The 19,870-nt window shown below is 47.2% G+C and overlaps 1 protein-coding gene across 1 annotated transcript in view; it reads right to left on the reverse strand.

The window, feature by feature from the left end:
- SDK1 (sidekick cell adhesion molecule 1) overlaps positions 1-19,870 on the reverse strand; it is a 163,217-nt gene that overhangs the window by 45,788 nt on the left and 97,559 nt on the right. The window contains exon 21 of the mRNA XM_025204581.1: positions 15,623-15,724. Within this exon, the coding sequence (XP_025060366.1) occupies positions 15,623-15,724 (102 nt within the window). The remainder of the gene's footprint in view (positions 1-15,622; positions 15,725-19,870) is intronic.

The following is a 19,870-nucleotide window of genomic DNA, read 5'->3' on the forward strand; positions in this document are numbered from 1 at the left end:
TCAGCAGGACATGGCTGCTCAGACCAGGGCAGATCTGGACAAGTGGAGGAAGCTGAACAGCGGGCCTCAGGGAGATATCGGGTGAAAAAGTGTGTGTGTGTGTGTGGGGGTCATACCTTCAGGATTATGCAGTCTCTGAGCAGGGGCTTCTGAATAGCACCTAATGACTGCCTACATCCTGCTCTAGGTGCCCAAGCCCTTCTTTGAATCTGGCCATCACAATGCAGAGGACCGTCCGCACCGGATTCCAGACGCTTTGAGGCGGGCGTATGTGACATTGTCCATTTAAGGTCAAAAATCAATGCGAGATGCATATAACAGTATACACATTCATATGCATTAGCCATATCTAGATCTATCTGTCTATCTACATACGTATGTATGATATGCTTGTATTCTCAAACTGTTCAATTAGCTAATCTCAACAGTGAGCTTATCCTCCCTTGCCTGGCAGTCAGATTTTGGCATTAGGAGCTGTTGTGCTGCTATGAGCTAAGCCAAGATCACATCACCCCGTGTCCTACAATTAAGGATCGACTCAATTCGGGATCTTGCGAGTTTTGCTGAAACCACAAAAAGGCGTTTTCTGCAACCGCCATTCACAGAAATCACCAAATACAACATTCTCCATGAAATCAGGCAATGTCTGTGAAATCTTCAGGGGGAAAAAATTACTAAAAATAAAATGCTGGCTCCCCCGTGGGAGCCGGCCACTGCAGCCCAGCCTTGCAGGCCATCGATGGAGAAAGGGAAGCCAACAGCAAGAAGAGGAGGTGCCAGGATGGCAGCTGCCCTCTCCTCCTTCTGCTGCTGACTGGCCAAGAGGGCTGCCTTTTGTGTGGCCCCACCTCTCTCAGCATCAAGGGCAGCGCCGCATGAAGGGCAGCCCTCTCTGCCAATCAGTGGTAAGAGGTGGGGCTGCTGGGGCCCCTCAACCAATCAATGGCAGAAGAGTGTGTGTGTGTGTGTGCACCACAAAAAAACCACAAAAATGACAGCAGATGCCACGAGCAGCTTGTGATCTTTACTTTGCCTCCATGTGCTTTAAAGCTGCCTATAACAAAGAGGTCTCAACATAAGGGAACGTATTGCTTTCCCCCGGCGGTCCCTAAAAAGCCCTAACTGCCCATAGGAAAAGCTGACACAGCTGGGAATAGCTGGTTCTAGTGGGAAATAACATAATTCTCCAGTGGAGAAATCCAAATACTGATTTACTTGATAGAGCAAATCAGTAGAGGGGAAACTCCATGCCTTCGCTCATCTGTATGAACCCAAATGAGGATGATAAAACATGGATATAGATAACTTCTCTCATGCCCCCACAATGCTAAACATATATCTGGAAACTTGAAACTGGTAAAGGGCTGGCACGGCCAGACTTCAAAGCAGGTGGAGAGATGGACACCGGCTGGCATTTGAGCCGAAGGGAAAGAATGAACCCCGGGGACTGGGAACCTCTGGGAATCTACCGTTTCTGCCGTAGCTTTGACTTGTTTCACGTATCCTGGCCTATGACCAAGCCAGTCCCCCTTTGTATTCTCCACTGAATGCAGCATAAACAGATATATTTCTTTGCTATTCTAATGCATTTTTAAAAAGCCATATAAAGAATGAAAAAGCCTACCCTTGAGTAAAAGCAGCTCCAACAAAGAAACAAATGCTACAGACCTAATTTATTTTTTTGGTAATGGGAAGTATATCCAAAAATGCTTAGAGTTAACAAACACCCATGCTCCGGATTTGAGTGCAGAGAAAAAAAGAGAGCGAGAGAGAGGTTATGGTCCTTGGTTGGTAGTTGAAGCTTATATTAGACAACTTTGGGTTACCGATAAAAAGGAACCAGGAACAACAGTTCCCACAAGCTCCAGATTCTGCAGGGCTATTGCCCATCGCTACTTTTTCAATCCAACGGGGCAATGACACTGGAGTTTGTTTAAAGCATGATCAATTTACTAAAGCTCTTTACAAAATGAGGGGGTGAGTCAAGGAGATAAAACTCCCACCCTGGAGCTCTTTCGCTTCTTCAGCCCTACTCTTTCATTTTTAGGTGGTGACATTGTCCCCCTGATCTTTTCCAGTGGCCTTCAGATTTTCCATTGAGTCCCATGTCATCGAGTATCTTTAGGGGCAGGTGTAACCCCAGGGAAGCAGAAAAATAACTCTGGCTACGTTACAATGCCCAGAGCCCATGCCATTAGGCAGCAGAGATGTGCCCATGTGCAGGAACTGTAGCAGTCTGACAAATGTTCAGCGAGTAACAACGAATACACAGGCTTTGCCCTACAGGCCAAAACCTTCTCCCGGTTACATCCGTATACGCTGGCATTAGCTCAGCTTAAGTCAGTGGAGCTAAACCAGTGTGAAACTTCTGTAACTGAGAGCAGGCTGCTCCACTCAGGGCAGCACTCAGATTTCAACCCCAAGGATATACTGAAGGTTGTTCAAGTATGCAGAAATACACAGCATAAGACACTGCAGGGTGTTTAATGCCATGTGAACCAATCTGATTCTCTTTTCACTTCCACCTGTATAAATTAAGAGCCATCCCTTGTGAACAGGTGTCTTTAAACAGTCCACACATGGGGCAGATTCAGCCTTCCCTACTTTTTGGCCTCTGGCTTTATTAACCAAGACATTAACAATCAGCTACAAGCATGCCCTATCCCCAGGATCCCTCCTGCTCAGCCCACATCCTGGCTCCTCTGTTCTGAGAGGGCTACACCCACACCCGGACATCCAGGGCGGGGAATGAGTCACTTGAGTCAGTCTGCAGAAGTGGCTCAGTATGCGCTAGCAGTACTCACATCAGCTACCATAGTGGAGAGGTTCATACAACTACCAGCCTGTTAAACTCCACTGAAGTCAGTAGTCTACTGGGTTATAATGAGGATGGATGCGAGTAGAAATAGGCCAAGAGACTTCACACATGCTTATGGGCGTGTAATATAGTTCCCCTCTCTGTGTCTGTTAGGGTGAGGCTGCGCTATCTCCATCAGGACTGTCCAGGCCTGTTTGGCACCTTGGAAATGCAAGAGACATCATTTAAATTTAGGTTGTGTCATCCACACTGGGTTCAGATGGAAAAGCATCTCAACTTCTCCAGTACTGAGCTGCATTATCTTGTAAGTCAATGCATAGATTTTCCCCACTGAAGAATGTCCCCTTGAAAAAATGATCCTATCCAGCTGTTTTAACTCCACTAATAGCGGTTACAGCATCCTACAACCTGCAGCAGGGAAGACAGACAATCATCAGGACAGCGAGGAATTAAGAGTGTAGAGTCTGTTCCTTGAAATACAGGGTTTTTGCCCCCATTTCAGTTACCATAATTACAGGCCTACGTTTGAAAAAAAAATGCTGCTCTTGATCCTCACTCATTTTATTTGACAGGAACTTATTTTGGCTCAAAGTGTCACGAGGGGGCGCTAAAATAGCTGCAATCTTGACATGCCTGCTTCTCTCTCAAATCAATGGGAAATGCAAAGATGAGCGTGCCATTAAATCACAGCAGATCTTGCATTTTAAAATGATACCTTTCTGCTCTTTTCCCTTCATCTGCCCAAATGAAAGCTGCCCTCCTTCACCCTGTCGTCTCGGACGTACGTGTTACGGGTGCTAGTGCTACAGGGAAAAACTAACAAACCAAAGCGACTGTAGAGTTTTCAAATACAGTATAAATCTGTACATTAAATACTAAAATGGACTGGTATAAAACAACTCCTGCTAGGGTCATGAGAAAATTTTAGAGTCTTCTGACTTTCTCTCATTTCTATCGCACCCTCAGTGGTCTACGTTGAGAGCATTCTCCTTTAGGCTAGGACTAAGAAGGCTGAAAAATTAAAAACCAGAGCTAGTACATCTCCCTGCCATGGCAGGATTATGCCCAAGTACAGGCAGATGGAAAGGTCACTGGAGACCAAAAGAATGACGTGTCTTTCCCAGAAGGTTTCGGTGGTGCTCATTCCCTGCTGACCTAGGAGTGAAAAGCCAAGTCGCTCTCAGACATGGAGCTACAAACAGAAAACTGGATTGGTGGCATGCATATATTCTGCTGCGTGGGTTTGAAAAAGAGCAAATGCTAAGACTTGTGCGGACTAAATAAATGCGTTAGTCAGCAGTGCTCAGTGCTGTGCTGTTGCTTGTTCTCTGGCCAACTATGAGCTTGGCATGTCTTGTGTCAATGGCAAGGAGACTAAATGTCTTCTAGGCTTTGGGACATAAACTTTTGGTTTGGATCTGATGTTTAATGCAACAGACAGTCTATCTACTGATACCCTGTCCTCGTTTAAACCAGAAGTACTATTTGCTCTGCAAGACAACTAGCTTATCCAAAGCGGGCCACCATCCTTGGGTGCCAACTTAGGGGATGCCAGTGTGGCCCCCTCCCACCAGGAGCTTTTCCACAGGATGCAGAGCCCTATACAGACTGGCTACAGGAAGCCAGACAGGTGCAGCCAGGCAGGTACAGTGCCATGCCCTGCAATGTATCTGGTGGGGGGGGAATGGAGGTGGAAAGATGCCCCTTCCCCATGGTGGGGGCTTTGCCATGGGAGGCTCAGCCTTGCCCCTGAGGGTGGCAGGGGAGTGAACAGGGCATCAGGAGGGAAGCCCACACCACTGCCTGTCCCTCAGCAGCAGCAGTTCAGTCCACAGTGTTAAAGCAGCAGCAATAGCAGGATAGGAGGAGAGCCTGGGCATGTAAGACCCCTCTCCCTCCTCTCCTCCCTGCCCTACTCTCCAGTGGCCGTATAATTTTTCCCCCCACCCCCTCCTCCTCCCCTTGCCCCCCACCCCTACCCCACTGCCCCCACCCTGGGCACAAAAAAAGTTTGCAATGCCTCTGCCCCAAGAGAAACTCCTGCCCCACGGCACATGAAGCTGTGATTCACCTGGCCCCACCGGCCAGTTAGAGGGGCTCTCACTCCTTCCATTAGGGTTGCAGCTGGTTTCCACCGAAAGGCTGAATTTGTGCACGCACACACACCCACCTTCATATTTTAAAAGCCACAGAAAGGGATGCTAGATTTGGGGCAGAGGCAGAATTTCTGCACTGTTTGAAGCGAATCCGGCACGTGGTCCCTAATTTGGGCTCCCTTAGGATTCAGAAACTAATTTTGGACTGAGGAACTGCAGTGAGTCCATTGGGAGAGCCTGGAGGGGGCTGAGGGCTGACAAGGAGCGACTGAACTCCACATTTCTTGTATTTCTAATGGGTTTTTTTAGCTCTAACAGGCTTGCATTTAATTCACCAATATGGTCCTACAACCTTCATTTCACCCTAACCAAGAGCTTGCACAAATAGATGCTAGCTTTTCCCAGCCTGAACGTTTGTGCTGGCTGTGACCATGCTATTGCAGTATACTGCTAATTCGTAATTTCATAACAAAAATGAAACTTTATTTCACACTCTGAGTCCATAATAACTGACTGAGGATCTTCTCAGTTCAGTGCCTAATGGATATAGGATACTGAAATTGAAAAGCAAAACCAGCAGCATTTTCATGTACCTGAGTTCACAGCAGAGTCGGAACCAGAGGAACAACGAGACAGCAAAGCCATAGGGAGTTGAAGTATGCAAGACAAATCTCATGGTGCCTTGCTCACATTTCCCAGGATGATTATATACAAGCAGAGGGAAAAAGGGGAAGGTTAAAGGAAACGCAAGCCGACTTCAACTTCAACCCTCCAGCCAACAGCAGGCAAACTCGAACCTGCCCCAGCTTGAAGATGAGTTATGAGCTAGAAGTAGAGATGGTAGCCTCATTTCCCCAACCTTATCTATGCAGTTTGTGGCCCATTTTATTTTCACAGTGATTGCTCAGGTTTTTAAGGGAAAGTTAATTTCTGTGCTTTCAGTGGGAGAGCCCTGAGCATACACCATCGCATACACCATACCAATCAATGCTCTGCTCTGTTGGGCACAGATGTGTTTACCACTGCATCACCTGTCCCTGCACTTAATTCCTAGCTGGGCGATAAGACGCTGCAGTGTAAATCCTGGCATCTGCTTGACCCTCGCTCTCCTGCTCCTGCTTGCACTGATTAAAGAGCAACGGGGGGAATTTGTGCAGAAAAGTACTAGTGTAGGCTCAGTCTTTGTCTTTGGCTGGTCATTGTTGAAAGCCACCGGGAGGCTGTCAGGTTTGTTATCTAGGTGAGTGCTGCACAGCACAGGCAGAGCGATGGGACAGCCAGACCTAAACAATGACAGGGAAAGGAAGGCAGACTCTCCTGATCAAAAATTGCTTGTCCTTTAGCTTGGACACAAATGTCTTCCTTGCCTCCCCGTATGATAAAAAGATGCAATTAAGTCTGAGTTAAACAAGGAATGGCTGCGCTGTCTAAAGCACTGCGTTGTACCAAAGGCTGCTTATGGCCAATATTAACAACTTAACGAGCTGTTAATGAGGCGCGCATTCTGCTTTGACGTGCAGCAGGAAAAACGCTGCAAATTATTTCAGTGAGCTTCTGGATTGCGGTCAGGGAATTTAAGATGTCAGATAAACCCATCAAACCTGTGTCTCAATCTGGACATTATTTTTCAATGCATTCATTTATAATTTCTTTTCCTATGTGGCAGAATAACTTGTTCTGACAGCAGCATGGCTCTTGCTCAGACTATGTTTCTTCCTGTCTTGACACTACTTTTCAGTCTCCAGGGGGCTGCAGGGATAGCTTTTTGACATGTTGACATTAGGACACTTTTTCAGGCTCACTCTGAAATGGTTACAGCCTGTCTTGCCAACGTATATGCTAAGCTGAAGTTTCCAGATTTGGTGGGTTTAATAAACTAAAATCTCTTTGCTGTCCTACAAATAGGCTGAGAACCTAAAATTACCCTTCACAGGATAGCTTGAGTCAGTGAAGGGAAAAGGAAAGAAAAATAAGTTTTGTCGTGACTGGTACCATTCAGATCCATAATTCACCATTGTTGAAGCTCCACCAGTGGTGAGCAAAGGGGAAAGTACTATTGTAGCTAAGGCTGGTGGATTTTATCCACTGTGTCTCAACTCTACAGGGTGAGTGTGGACAGATGGACAAATAGGCATCTAGCTGGGGTCATCTAAACCCAGCCCTCTTTCCTGCCTATGCAGGGGGTCGGACTCGATCTTTTGAGGTCCCTTCCGACCCTAACATCTATGAATCTATGAATCTATGAAATTACACTGAGTTAAAGATGAGGAAAGACTTATCACACAACACTTGCTCTGCAGTACTTGTTTCATGTGTCTGTTTTATCCTGCAGCAAGTGGAAGCCAACCCAGGGCAGTTTACCCCTGAATGAGAATAATTTCTAAATTGCCACGGTTCAGTTTATCACAGGGTACAGCAGATACAAAAACCAGTTGCTACAAAGCAGCTTGGATGAGCTAAGCTCCTTGCCCTACACTTGATTTTAATTTGTTCACTTCTCCACACACACGGGTAATGAAGGCAAGCGCTATCTACTCAGGTATTACAGCCGGTGGAACGGCATTGACGGGTGTAGGCCTAATCTGAGGTTAGTGCAGACAAAGCCGGAGTCACTCGTGCATGAGACTATGAAAGCTTAACTTCCACAGAAACTGGTTTCCCAGAACAGTGCTGGTACAAGGTAAAACCAGGCCAGTGCAATAGTTCATCACACACCCAGATGTGCTGTGCCATTGCAGCATAGGAGAAATAATGCTATCGACTCCTTGTGGGGCAAAAGAATTTGAAATGAGTTACATATGTGAATGAAAACCACAGCTCAGACCTTAAATGCCATTTTCCCCATTTCCCTGTATTACTGTCTTTGTTGTTTTGCTCTCTTTTTGCTCCATTCCACCAGCAGAAACGGCCTGGCATCCTTTCTTCTGCATGCGGGAATGCAGCCTGTTGAAAATACAAATACAGCCTCTGAAACCTGCCGCGCTGCTAGAGTCCTCCACAAAGCCAAGGGGAACCCTGCAACTAGCAAATGAGGCACTCACGTGGAGGGAGAAGGCTGAAATCCTCTCCCTTCTCCTGGGGAAAGGAGCTGAGCCAATGACTGTAATTGTCCCCTGCTAGAGAAAAGCACAGGTGTGCCATGGCAAAGTGCCAGCCTCACAGTCCTCTCTCAGGACTCTGCAGCCACTTCACATTTAGAGGGAAAAATCAATACAGCACACATTCATAGAATCATGGAAGATTAGGGTGAGAAGGGACCTCAGGAGCTCACATCTAGTCCAACCCCCTGCTCAAAGCAGGACCAGTCCCAGCTACATCACGCCAACCAGGGCTTTGTCAAGCTGGGCCTTAAAAACCACGAAGGATGGAGATCTCACCACCTCTCTGGGTAACCTATTCCAGTGCTTCACCCCACTCCTAGTGAGAAAGTCTTTCCTAATATCTAACCTAAACCTCCCTTGCTGCAACTTGAGCCCACGGCTCCTTGTTCTCTCATCTGCCACCACTGACACTCCCCACCTTCCTCTTTAAGTGCACCTTTTCCTCTTAGTTCAGAGGCCATTTTTTAAACAAATTAAAGTACCTCCGAAGTTGCAAAAGCTCAGTTCTTCTGCGTGCCCAGTGAGATCAGCCCCCTTCTGTTTAAAGCACGGTCAAAAAGTGGTACAGGTTTCCCTCAATTTATGTGGGTTCTTTATATGTGAATTTGCTCTCATGCGATGAGCATATTTGGACCCACAATTCCTTATATGTAAGGTAAATTCGCTCTTATGCAACCAGCATAGATGCCCCCCTGCCCAAGCAGGTAAGTCTGTGGGGGGGAAGGGAAAGGGCTGTGGCCCCCCTCACCCCAGCCTCAGCTGCAGCGGCCCCAGGAGCGCCTTTCACCCCTGCTCCTGGGCTGTGCCATGCCAGGGTGCAGGCAGCTGATGCTGGCTGCTCCCAGGGCTGCTCCAGCGCAGGCTGGGGCGAGTGCAGACAAGTGGAGCCCCGGATGGTGCAGGGCGCAGCACTTACCCCAGCCCCAGCTGCCTGCACCAGGGCACGGCGCAGCCCAGGAGCAGAGGTGAGTGGGGACAGGCAGGCACGATGCAGCCCAGCAGCTGCAGGCAGCTAGCACTGGCTGTTCCCGGGGCCACTGCAGCTGGGGCTGGGGTGAGTGCCACTCTGTTCCCTCTGCTTTGCTGCCTTGTGCAGCCCTGGGGGTGGCACCCCCCTCCACGCCCCTACCCTAGTCCCAGCCTCCCTCCCTCCCTCCCTCACCGGCATGGGAACCCATCCCTATTTGTTACATTGTAAAGTGGGGTCGCTTTATGCGAATTCGATTTATGTGCCATTCTCCGGGAATGCATGTACAGCATAAATCGAGGCAAACCTGTATTGGATGGTTTTATTAAGCTGGTTCCCAGAGCTTCAGCCTACCAGGGGGACTGACAAGCTGCACCCCAAGTTCCAGGCTTGTGTCATCTAAAAAAGCCAAGGATCCTTCCCTCCCCCTCGTGCGACGGGGGTTTAAGAGTGAAAGTGTCTGACTTGCTCTCACCGTGCAGCTGCCGGCGCTGCATAATCCCTACCTGCATGCCCGCAGTCATCCCTTCACAAAGATGCCACTCGCGTGGCCCCACCGGATAGAAGCAAAACAGCTGAGAGGGCTAAAGGAGAGCGACTGAAGCTGCCAGCTTGGATGTGTTAAAGCGCTGTTTTTCTGTTGCAGGCCGCTACCAGGAATATGACGGGCACATCTTTGCACAGGCTCATTTCAAGCACGTTCGGAGAGGGGAACAGAAGATTGTGCTTTTTCTGTAAGGAGCACGGGGGGCTGAGGTGGGAGGGGAGAGAGATCGGGGGAGAGGAAATGATTCCAGAGACAAGGTTTTGGAGGGATGTTTGATAGTAACGGGGCAGACAGCAGAGGAGGAAACCAGCCAGCGAGGAAGAGCCTGTGCACTTAGAGGCCTTCCTCCAGCAGCAGCACCAGAATCAAAGGGGAGTTACAATAATGCAGATAACACCGGGGAAAAAGCACTCCGAGGGGATCAGCTCACGACAGCAAGCCAGGTGTCTAGCTTTTGATATCTGCCTCCCGCAGTGCAGCTCCCTGCTCCTCCTTCCTCCCCGCTGCCTGGGCACTGACCCCCACATCCCATGGTCCCCCCACCACCCAAGTCAGGCTCGTCTATTCATGTCCTGAGCGCTCCTAAACTGGTTTCTATTCTTCGCCTGCCTGTAACAGCCTGGAGACACCCCAGAAGGCCTGGAGTGCTTCTCCTGCTATAATTGACAGGCACACAGCCTTCTGGGGGGGATTATCAGCGTTTCAGGTGCAGGTGGGCAGGCAGCTGTTGAAAAATAAACAGGTTTGGGAGCTCTAGGGACATTCCTGGTACTGCAGGCAGGGAGGGAGAGGAATATAATTACAGCTAGCAGCAGGAGAAGATATTTGCTTTGGCTTCTTTAAGCTGTGCACTGTGGGGCAAATTCAAGTTGGAGAAGGAGAGACAACTGTCTCTGTCCCCTGCCTCCCCTCTCTTGTCCACCCTGCAGCTTCCACTTGGGTTTCCTTTCTCCCTGCCTTTCATGAGACACAGTTTTCCAAAAGTGGATGCTAGCAGCCAAGGGTAGCGTTTCAAGGCAGGGCGCCTGAGAAGGGGATCTACGTCTCCCAGTACTTCGCTGCTTCCTTTCCCTTCCCCACCTGAGCCTGCTGTCAAAGCTCATTATTAAAAAAATTAAAAGGAGGGTGGAGGAAATACACAGCTTCAGCTCCCGTGAAGCATGAAGGTCATCAATGTTACCATCAGTTATCGTGACGTGCGTCACTCTCCCCGTCTTCTTCACGGGAGTGGATTTATCACCTGTTTAAAGGGAGGTACCGCTGTGTATTTTACCCTTCCCGTTACCTCCTCCCTGCATCCAGACACCTCCCATTGCAGCTGCTGGGGAGAATGAAGAACTCCATTATATTTCATCCCAAGCAGCCCTGCTGGCGGAGGGGGAAGCACTGGCGCGTGGGTGCTCATTAGCACAGGATTTGTACTGCTGCCTTCCGTTTTATTCACTTCCCTAAATTAGGGGAAGTGCGACTTCCCCAGACCTGCCATTTCTATTTAATTATCACGCAGGTGCCGGCAACCTCTTGAACTCCAGAGCCCACCTTGCGATCAGATAATGGCACTGACCTGGTACAGTACTGCTCTTCCTGCACTACCCGCTCAAAAAGAGGCTTCATTTCATTCATGCAGAACAACACCTTTGGTAGCAGCTGCATTTAGGGCCAGGATTAATATCAGTACCTAGGCACTCGCTGAACAGGCACTGGCTTTCCAATCAAAGCTGGAGCCTTGACAGCTGAACTGTTAAATGAATTAACAAGGCGAGAAGGGGGCTTGCCGGAGGGGCTGCGACTCCCCTCCTAATTTTGGTAAGTAGTGGTTTCAATTTTTCTGTCATTTGTCAGGAGCCTCACACAGCTCACTAATGAGCAGGGCAGAGCTGCAGCCGGATGAGAACGGCACCGTGAGAAGCATCTCCTACTCCAGTAGAGAGAGGGGCTCGCTCGGAGGGACCCCAGCTCAATTTTGCTCACGTGGAAAAGGCTGAGCAGCTCTCCTGGCAAAGGCAGGGCTCTGTTTAGCACATGCCACAGAAAGAGGGCCCAAAGCTGATGCATAAGTAACCTCCACCTTGGCGAGTCTTGCACCTGTTGGACCAGAAGCCTGTGCGAAACACTGTGACTTTCTGCCTAAAGCAAGAAAGGCCTTGCTTTACCTTTTTTGCCTGCTTGATACTCCTTCAGGAAAAGGCCACTTGCATCTCCCTCACCGTTTCACTGCTCACATCAGGGGACGGTGTCACCAATTCCCTGTTGAGTCGGCTGTCCCCATCAGGCAGTTCTCACAGGCATAATCATCCTCTTTCCTGGCCTGAGCTACAAAACGAAACCCAAACGGGCTCATTTTGGAAAGGAAAAACATGGTGATAGGTAAGTTGGAGACGGTGATGTGGGACTTGGGTCAGACATCGACTCCCTCTTACCTGAGATGTTTTCACTGGGTTGTTTGATTTGACCCGGGGCAAGTGACAGATCGCAGTCTTATTAGTGTATTTTTAACAGATAACCAAGGGAGCCCAGAGTGCTGGACAGCTGCACTCTTACCACAGTACAAATCTCCAGATACATCAATTGGAAGAATTCAAACTAACAGCAGAGACAGAAAGGAGGGCAGATCTACAGACATCCCTCCTTGGGTGCAGCCAGCTACTTCTACCAGATGTAGAAACAAGGGATTGAAATCAGACTCTCTGAACTGCACACTGACCATGATTATTTTAGCACTGGCTGTGCTCTGTGCTGCACAAGACAAAAAGATCACAACCCTTGCCTGAAGTGCTTAAAACAGAATATTTCCATCACACTATTTTACCGGTAAGAGGTTCCCCCCACAAATAAATGTGCTGTATTATCTCCCTTTCCTAAACAGAAAAGAATCATTTTGCTCATCACAGAATTGCCGAGACCCTCAAGGATGGAGCACAACAACCTTTTAACAGCATTCATCCAACGGCTGTATACGATTCCCAGATATAATGCCCGTCTCCTTTGGTCTGTGTGTGTGCACGCACTGTACAAGTGCAGTTACGTTCAATTATATCCCTGGATAACTGAGTCCCCACCCTCCGCTGTTTCTCACACTCGCTTTCTGTTGTTCAGTATTTTTGACTTGGGTCCCTACAGTCAAAATGGAACAAAGCCACTTCCACCTTACCAGTAATTTGCCGTTGCTGCTACTAACAAGTCCTTGGAAACATGAACAAAACAATCCTAACAACTTGCATCTGTAGAGCACCTCTCAATTCAAAGGATCATAACTGAACTGGCAAACTTACACTGTCATACCAGCTCTGCAGATTGATCACATCAGTCACTGAAGAAATGCTGCCACTTCTGGGCTGAAAAGAAGCTGGTGCGTTGTCAGTGTGTGATAGCTTTGCCCAGCAGGTAGGAAAATCTGTAGGAAATCCCACGTTTCCTATGTTTGCAGCGCTACCTTGGTGGACTGGGTGGTGCCACCTGCTCTACCAAGGCGCGCACTACTTCGAGGCCCAACGATTCAATACTGAGGTGGAACGGCGGTGGTGGAGGAAGAAGGAGACCAACCTGGGGCTGCGAATCCCACTCCCCCACGCAACAACATGCCCCCATTGCCGAAGAACGTGTGCATCCAGAATTGGGCCCCCCAGTCACCTGAGGACCCATCAAGCCTGATGGACGCCATCCCTGACCCCAAGGGACTGCCAATGATGACAATGATGTTTGCAGCACGGGCTGGGATTATCCCTGATCAGAGTAAATTCTGTGGCGCTTAAAATACCAGCGCATTGTGCTGCAACGTGAACTGCAACAGTGGTTACTCAGGAACGAGTCCCCCAGGTCATAGGATCACAGGGCATCTTTACATGCGCTCTAGGGGTGGGGGCAGCAGGGGCAGCACTTTAATTAGAGAAACTCCAAGGGCTGCTCTAATTAAAGCGCCTGCAGCGTCTCATGTATTCAGAGTCCCACCCTTCAAAATGGTGGCAGGGACATTTTGACTAAAACTCATTCGACAAGCTTTAGTTAAAGCGCTTCTGCCACCACTCTGAAGTGTGGGGATGCTGTATACATGAGATGCAGAGGCTTATGGAGCATAATTAGCACACTCCAGCAGACGCAGTTAATCGTGTCTGTAATTACAGCGCATTGAAGCAGTGTCCCTGCACATCTATAGGCACCCATAGAACTGGAAGGCACCTCAGCAGTCGTAAGTCTAACCCTCTGCATAGGCGAAGGACTGGCTTTTCCCATCTCCATCCAGCCTCTTATTGAAAACTACTAATGAAGCAGATTGCCCAGCTCACCCAGTAGCTTGCCTCACTGTCCTTACACATACAAGATTTTCTGATACTTATTCTAAATCTGCTTGCTTGCAGTTTAAACCCATTGTCTTGTGTCATGCTCCCTGCCACTTTCTTTCTCACAGTCTCTGGACTCTTTCAAAACTGCTATCAACTCCCCTGCATCGCTCTTAAAATGCAACGATTGAAATCGGACACAGTTTTGGGCTGTGGCCTAACAAGCACCAAGCCAAGTGATACTGTCACCCCTGCATCTCACAGAGTGCATTGCATGCAGATGTCACAGTATATTCCTGGGCTCTCCATCCTCCATCTCTCTGCCACTTGCTTGAATTCCCATGATCAATACTTGGGTTGAGGGAGATGAAGACATAATGCAGCGGCTTCCCTTTGTTTCCCTGGCTTACTTTTTGAATTGGTGTGTGTGTAAATGTCTTTGCTGGCTGCAGTGCTGTGATGAGCTATTTAGTTCTGCAAAGAAAATACATTTTGAAGCCAAACATACTTGGCTCCACTTGGAGCTTCCTTTGCCATCTTTGCAAGAAGCTGGAGTCCTAACAAAATACTAACAGTTCAATAAGTATCCCTAACTGCATCCACAATGCAGGCCTGCTCCCCTGATTCATTCATGAAGCTTTTCTTCAAATACTGAACGTTACAGCAAGCCTTGAAATAGGTTAAGCACAGTTAATAACTTGTTTGTTGTAGTTCAGAAAAATCTAGTCTTTTAATGAAGTTGTAATAAAAACAATTAACTCGGGATTTTGAAATCAACCCTTCAAGACTTAGATTAAAGATAAAAAAACAAAAGTGAAACCAGATTGCTTCAAAGCAGCTGACTGAACAACATGCTGAGAGCCGACGTGTGTCTGGGTAACCACTGTGTATGAAGTCCTGATAGGAAGACTTGCTATTGGGATTGGTATCAAAGCTCACAGTGACTCCAGCGCAAGCCTATCAGTTGGAGCCTTTATAAATGTGAACTACGGCATTGGCTCAAGTCCTGTTTTCTTCCAGGCAGTGTTACGGCGGGGGACAGCGTCAGCACTGGGTTAGTGCAGTCTCCTGTCTCGTGAAGCACTGAAGTGTTTGATTATGCACACTCTGCCAGTCTACTCTAGGCGATAAGTCTGTTAGGGGAGGGACTTTACATTGATCAAACAGTTGCATTTTGTAAAACACAGTTTGCCCGTACGCTCTAGATACCTAACAGGTAATATGGAGATGTAGAGTCGCACACAGAGATCTACTGTTGGGGAGGCTTTTCATCCTGGTCACGTTGAAGACAGAGGTAAAGAGTTCTCATTTTCCCGAGGGTGGTGGTGAACTGCAGAGCTACGGCGAACCTGGAGACACTTCCCTCCAAGGATTCAGTAGATGCCAATGTACGTAGAGGTTTGTGGCACGTGTGCGCAGGACGATGCTCCACACAGGGGCATATTCATAAAATAAATGAACCTACTTCCTAGGTCACCCTTGCCTTCTGGTTTCTGTTCTTTTCCCTTCTCGTTTTCTTATGCTCCACTTTTTACTTCTTTACCTTGAGTCAACTCTTTCCTCAAGCTAATCTCATTTTTTTGAACTGCTAAAAATGTTCTCTCCCTCCTCCTCCCCCAACTCTTTCTTCCAGACGCATTTGCTTTCCTCATTCTGGGCTTTGCAGATGTATCAGCTTTCCAAAAGCAAATGACTGTTAGTCCCAACATGTCTCTGAAGGAGGCACCGTGGAAAATTGGGTGGCTATTGGAGGATCTTTCCGAGACTCCAGGATCTCTCTCAACCCCCTAAAGCAATTCATTTTCCAGTCACTTACCAGCTTCGCCGACAAACACTTCCACAGGTGTGCTGGTAGGGCTCTCCCCGATGATATTATAGGCTGTCATTAAAACTTCATATCTCTTGTACTTCTTCAAATCTGGAAATGTAAATTATTACATCAAAAACTGACACTTCTAACATCCCACTTAATACTCCCTTATCCCTTTATAGCCACATTTCTCGCTCACTCAATATAGCGAGAGAATATTGGAAACAAGTTACTGAAATGTGAGAGTCTTTTACTTGGCTCTGTTTAACTCGTCTTTTCTAATTCACACATTGCCACAGTAATGACGTGTAATAACTTTTATAATTAGGACAAGACCTCAGTCTATCCCCCCCCCCAGATCTCCTACTGCTTCCTCAAGAGTGTGGACTGACACGGCAAACCCTGGTGTAATTACACGGGGTTTTGTAGACCAATGTAAGTAGCACCGGAGTCAGAAATGAATACAGATCAGTTGTCCTAGGGCAGCAAGCACTTTCCCAGGGCTTTGTCATTAGGTGCAAGACAACAGTAACTAATAAATACCCTGCTCGTGTTTATCAAATGGCTATGCTGGCATGGCAGCACACACTCAAAACCTAAACTGGTATTATTTATATTAGTAGACCTTTGCCCCTAATTCCTTTTAATTGGGTGAAGTTATCCCAGTTCAGATTTGCTTACCTGCCTATTACTTTCTTACACCCATGTTGTGCTGAGTACACCGGTGTAAATGTTACTTAGACTTGTAATGAAGTAAGGCTGGAAGGGACCTCCAGAGTTCATCGAGCCCAGCCTGAGGCAGGATTCTCCCTATCCAAACCATCCTGTACAAATCCACCATCCAACCTTTTAGCAAAACTAGTCACTCCTGACAAAACCACAAGCCATAACACCCTAAGCTGTTACAGGGGGACTGCTGTGGCCAACGTCCCGCTGCTGTGAAGTTGTTAATATATGCTCAAGAGAGCCCAGGAATAGGGCCATGCAACCCCACCTACAGAAGATGGCAAAAAACCCCCCATAGTCCATATCAATCTGACCATGGGGTAGAATTCCTTCCTGACCCCAAATATAGCGATCGATCTGACCCTAAGGGGGTTTCATCTGTCCACAGGCTAAGAGGGATAATTCTCAGTCGTTGACCAGAAAGAGCAAAATGCCTGAGCCGTGCCTAAGGGCGAGCCTGTTCAAGAAGGCAATCATACTATAAAAGGTCAAGATCCAGACTTATTTATTTCTGCTTATGGGAAATATCATAGCTGTAGGCCTTTCCCCAGCCACAGAGTCCTCTCTATTATAGGGAACAGTTAGCAACAGCATTGTTGCAACTGAAATGCGGTACAGACGGAGGTTGATGGAGAGGAGTCTGCAATCCCATTCAAAGGGCTGCACATCCATTTTTCTCGAAGTGATTACCATTTCAATATTGATCACAGATTCCAAGGGGGATTTGAAACCTCTTGTACTCCATTTGGCCACCGGGCTCCCAATTTCTTCGCTGACACGCAGGGACTACTCTGACAGATGGGGGAAGGAGAGTGAGAGCAAGGAGAGAAAAAGCAGGCAAAATCTAGGGCACTAAGGTAATTACTAAACCAATTAAAAAGAGGGTGGAGTAGAATCATGTAACTATCCCAGAAGATTGCAACTGCCCACAGGTTCCAGGACTTGCGTCTTACAATGAAGTCACTGAGTCTAAAAGAAATATGGATCACCGAAAGGATCCAAGAACAAAAATATTTTGGAAGATCAGACGATTATATTAAAAAATGGTCCTTAAAACAGTATTGTTTATTCATTTGTGCATGGATTGGATATGTCTCTGGATTCCTTCCTCTGCCAGGACCTTTCCCTGCTACCCATGAATCATACTGCACCTTAGCTCTGTGGATCAAATCGGTCTGGTGCAAGTTCAGTGAATCTGATCTTTCTAATTTCAGCTCCACAGCAGTGTTTTGCCCATATATCTGAGTCAGACTCCAGCATCACTCACTGGTTTCAGATACCCACTAGATGATATTTGATACATGATCGAGGCTTTGCCAGCCTACAAATGAAACACTGATATACTGTAGAGGAAAGAGCCATCCTGTTTGGAGTTATGGTGCTTGTCAACTCATACAAAGAAACTTTTATTGCTGCTGCTACAAGTTAGGGGTTTGGTGCTAATACAGAAGGAAACAGAACATATGTGAGTTCATGCATGCAAGTGCATGTGGGATCAGGGCTTCATTTCTTTACCCCGTGACAATCTGTAACTCAGAAGCCTGGAGCAAAACCTGCCTAGTGAACCGCTGTCCCCATGAAGCAACTTGCCTTTTAACTCTGTCGAACACTGTTTTATTCATTTCCAATTGAAAACATCTCTGAGCTGCATACAAATTCTTTGGGTCCTTTCTAAACCGGCCTTGTAACTTGCAGAATGCTTGAGTATCCTGATGCTCGAATCAAAGGACTAATGATGTGATTCAACTAAACTCAGATGGACTGTGAAATATGAGGCAAGCAGAATCAAAATTCACTTAGCATCAGAAATACGGAGATGTTGTAGTCAATGATGCTTCACCTACCCAGCAGCCATCTTTTTAAAACAGTCACTTCCATCACCAATATCTTTTGATATATTGAAAACAAAGGTTTAAAGAACAGGAATCCAAGGAAAGTGACTCATTAATCTGAGTCGGTTTATACTTGATCCAGCGAGGAGAATGACAGGAGTTTGCCCATAGTGCATTACCAACCATTATAAAGTGTCTCATCTAAAGGCAGTGTGCACTTACGTGTTAATTCATACGTCGTTAATGCAGAGCTGCTGTTCACTATCTTGAAGCTGCTTTGGGCTATTCAGGGTAAGCAAAGCAGAAAGCTTGTTACAGTGCAGGGAAATAGTTATTGCAAATGATGTAGAGCAGAGACAGAAGGAAACGATGCAGTGCACACATACACAGTTTGAGCGTCAGGACTGTACCTTGAAGGGCAATAAAATCACATCACTCTCTCAGAACCCATCACAAGCATCTCACTCACAAGGGTTTGTTTCACTTCCTCACCAAACAGAGAATCATACAAATACACAACACGGGGAAACGTATGGCTTGTCAGCGTATACAGAACAAATGAGTCTGAGGGAAGCAATTTCTATGGGGAAAATTCCAGCTACTGTACCGCAGGCTTATTTCTCAACATGCCAAAGCTCAATTGTGGAGCATTATGGGATAAAGACCTGAAATGCGGGACGTAAATCGCTAACACTTGACCTCAGATGGGATTTATTTCTTTAAATATATATTAAGTTTTTGCGCAGCATTATTTTCATGGTTCAATATTCCTCCTGCAAATGAACGAGAATAGCAAGCTGTATAAAAACAGCAGGTCCATGTGGAATGGAGATACTCTCGCGTAAGACTTTCAGAGCTGAAGCTGCTTTGAAAATACATCCGTCTTTGTCTCTCTTTTTCTATCTGAGTTGCCTGAAAAAAGCCCAGCAGGGTGGTTTATAGTAGAACAGTATTAAATAGGTGGCTACAGACTATTAGGCCACATTCTGATTTACAATCCCCCCTTGCCCTTACCAGGCATTGGAGGGTATAAATCAGGGCAGAATCTGATGCTTATGCTATTTGAAAAAAATCTATCCTCCACAGGTAGAAAATCAATATATTTAAAACACCCTGCTCAAAGACAGTCATTCTGCATTCTCCAAAACCAAGGAGCTGAGGCAGGATATCATCACATCAGAACAGTCCTGTTGGGCCCAATTCTATGGCTTGTACTTACTATGAATAGTATTTTATTCTGTGGGTGCATCTACACAAGACACTTAGTGCACAGTTGACTATTTAACAGTGCAGTAAACGTCTCAGCATCTACACGTGCACCCCTATTAGTGTGTATGAAACTAATACACTCCGCAGCAGAGTAGTACATGTCAATACAAGTCCTACCCTGTTGCAGAGTTTTTTACTCTGCAGCACCACATCTATAGACACCCAGAGCTGGTTGGCTGCGGCACGAGAGTGTTTCAGCGCGGGGGCTGCCTGCTGGCTAGTCCCGTGCTGAAGCGCCCTTGTGCCCCTCTGCAGCACGTTGAGCCAGGTAGGAGCAGCCTTGGATTGGCAGGCTGATCCCGCGGACCTCCTGCCAACGGGGGCTGCGGCAACCCAGCAAAATGTGCTGAGCTCCGGGCACACGTGCACATGCATACCTAACAGCAATAAGCTCCGACGTGATAAGCTCCAGAGCTTATTGCTTATT

This window comes from Alligator sinensis, unplaced genomic scaffold (assembly GCF_000455745.1).
Source record: "Alligator sinensis unplaced genomic scaffold, ASM45574v1 scaffold402_1, whole genome shotgun sequence".
NCBI classification, from domain to species: Eukaryota; Metazoa; Chordata; order Crocodylia; family Alligatoridae; genus Alligator; species Alligator sinensis.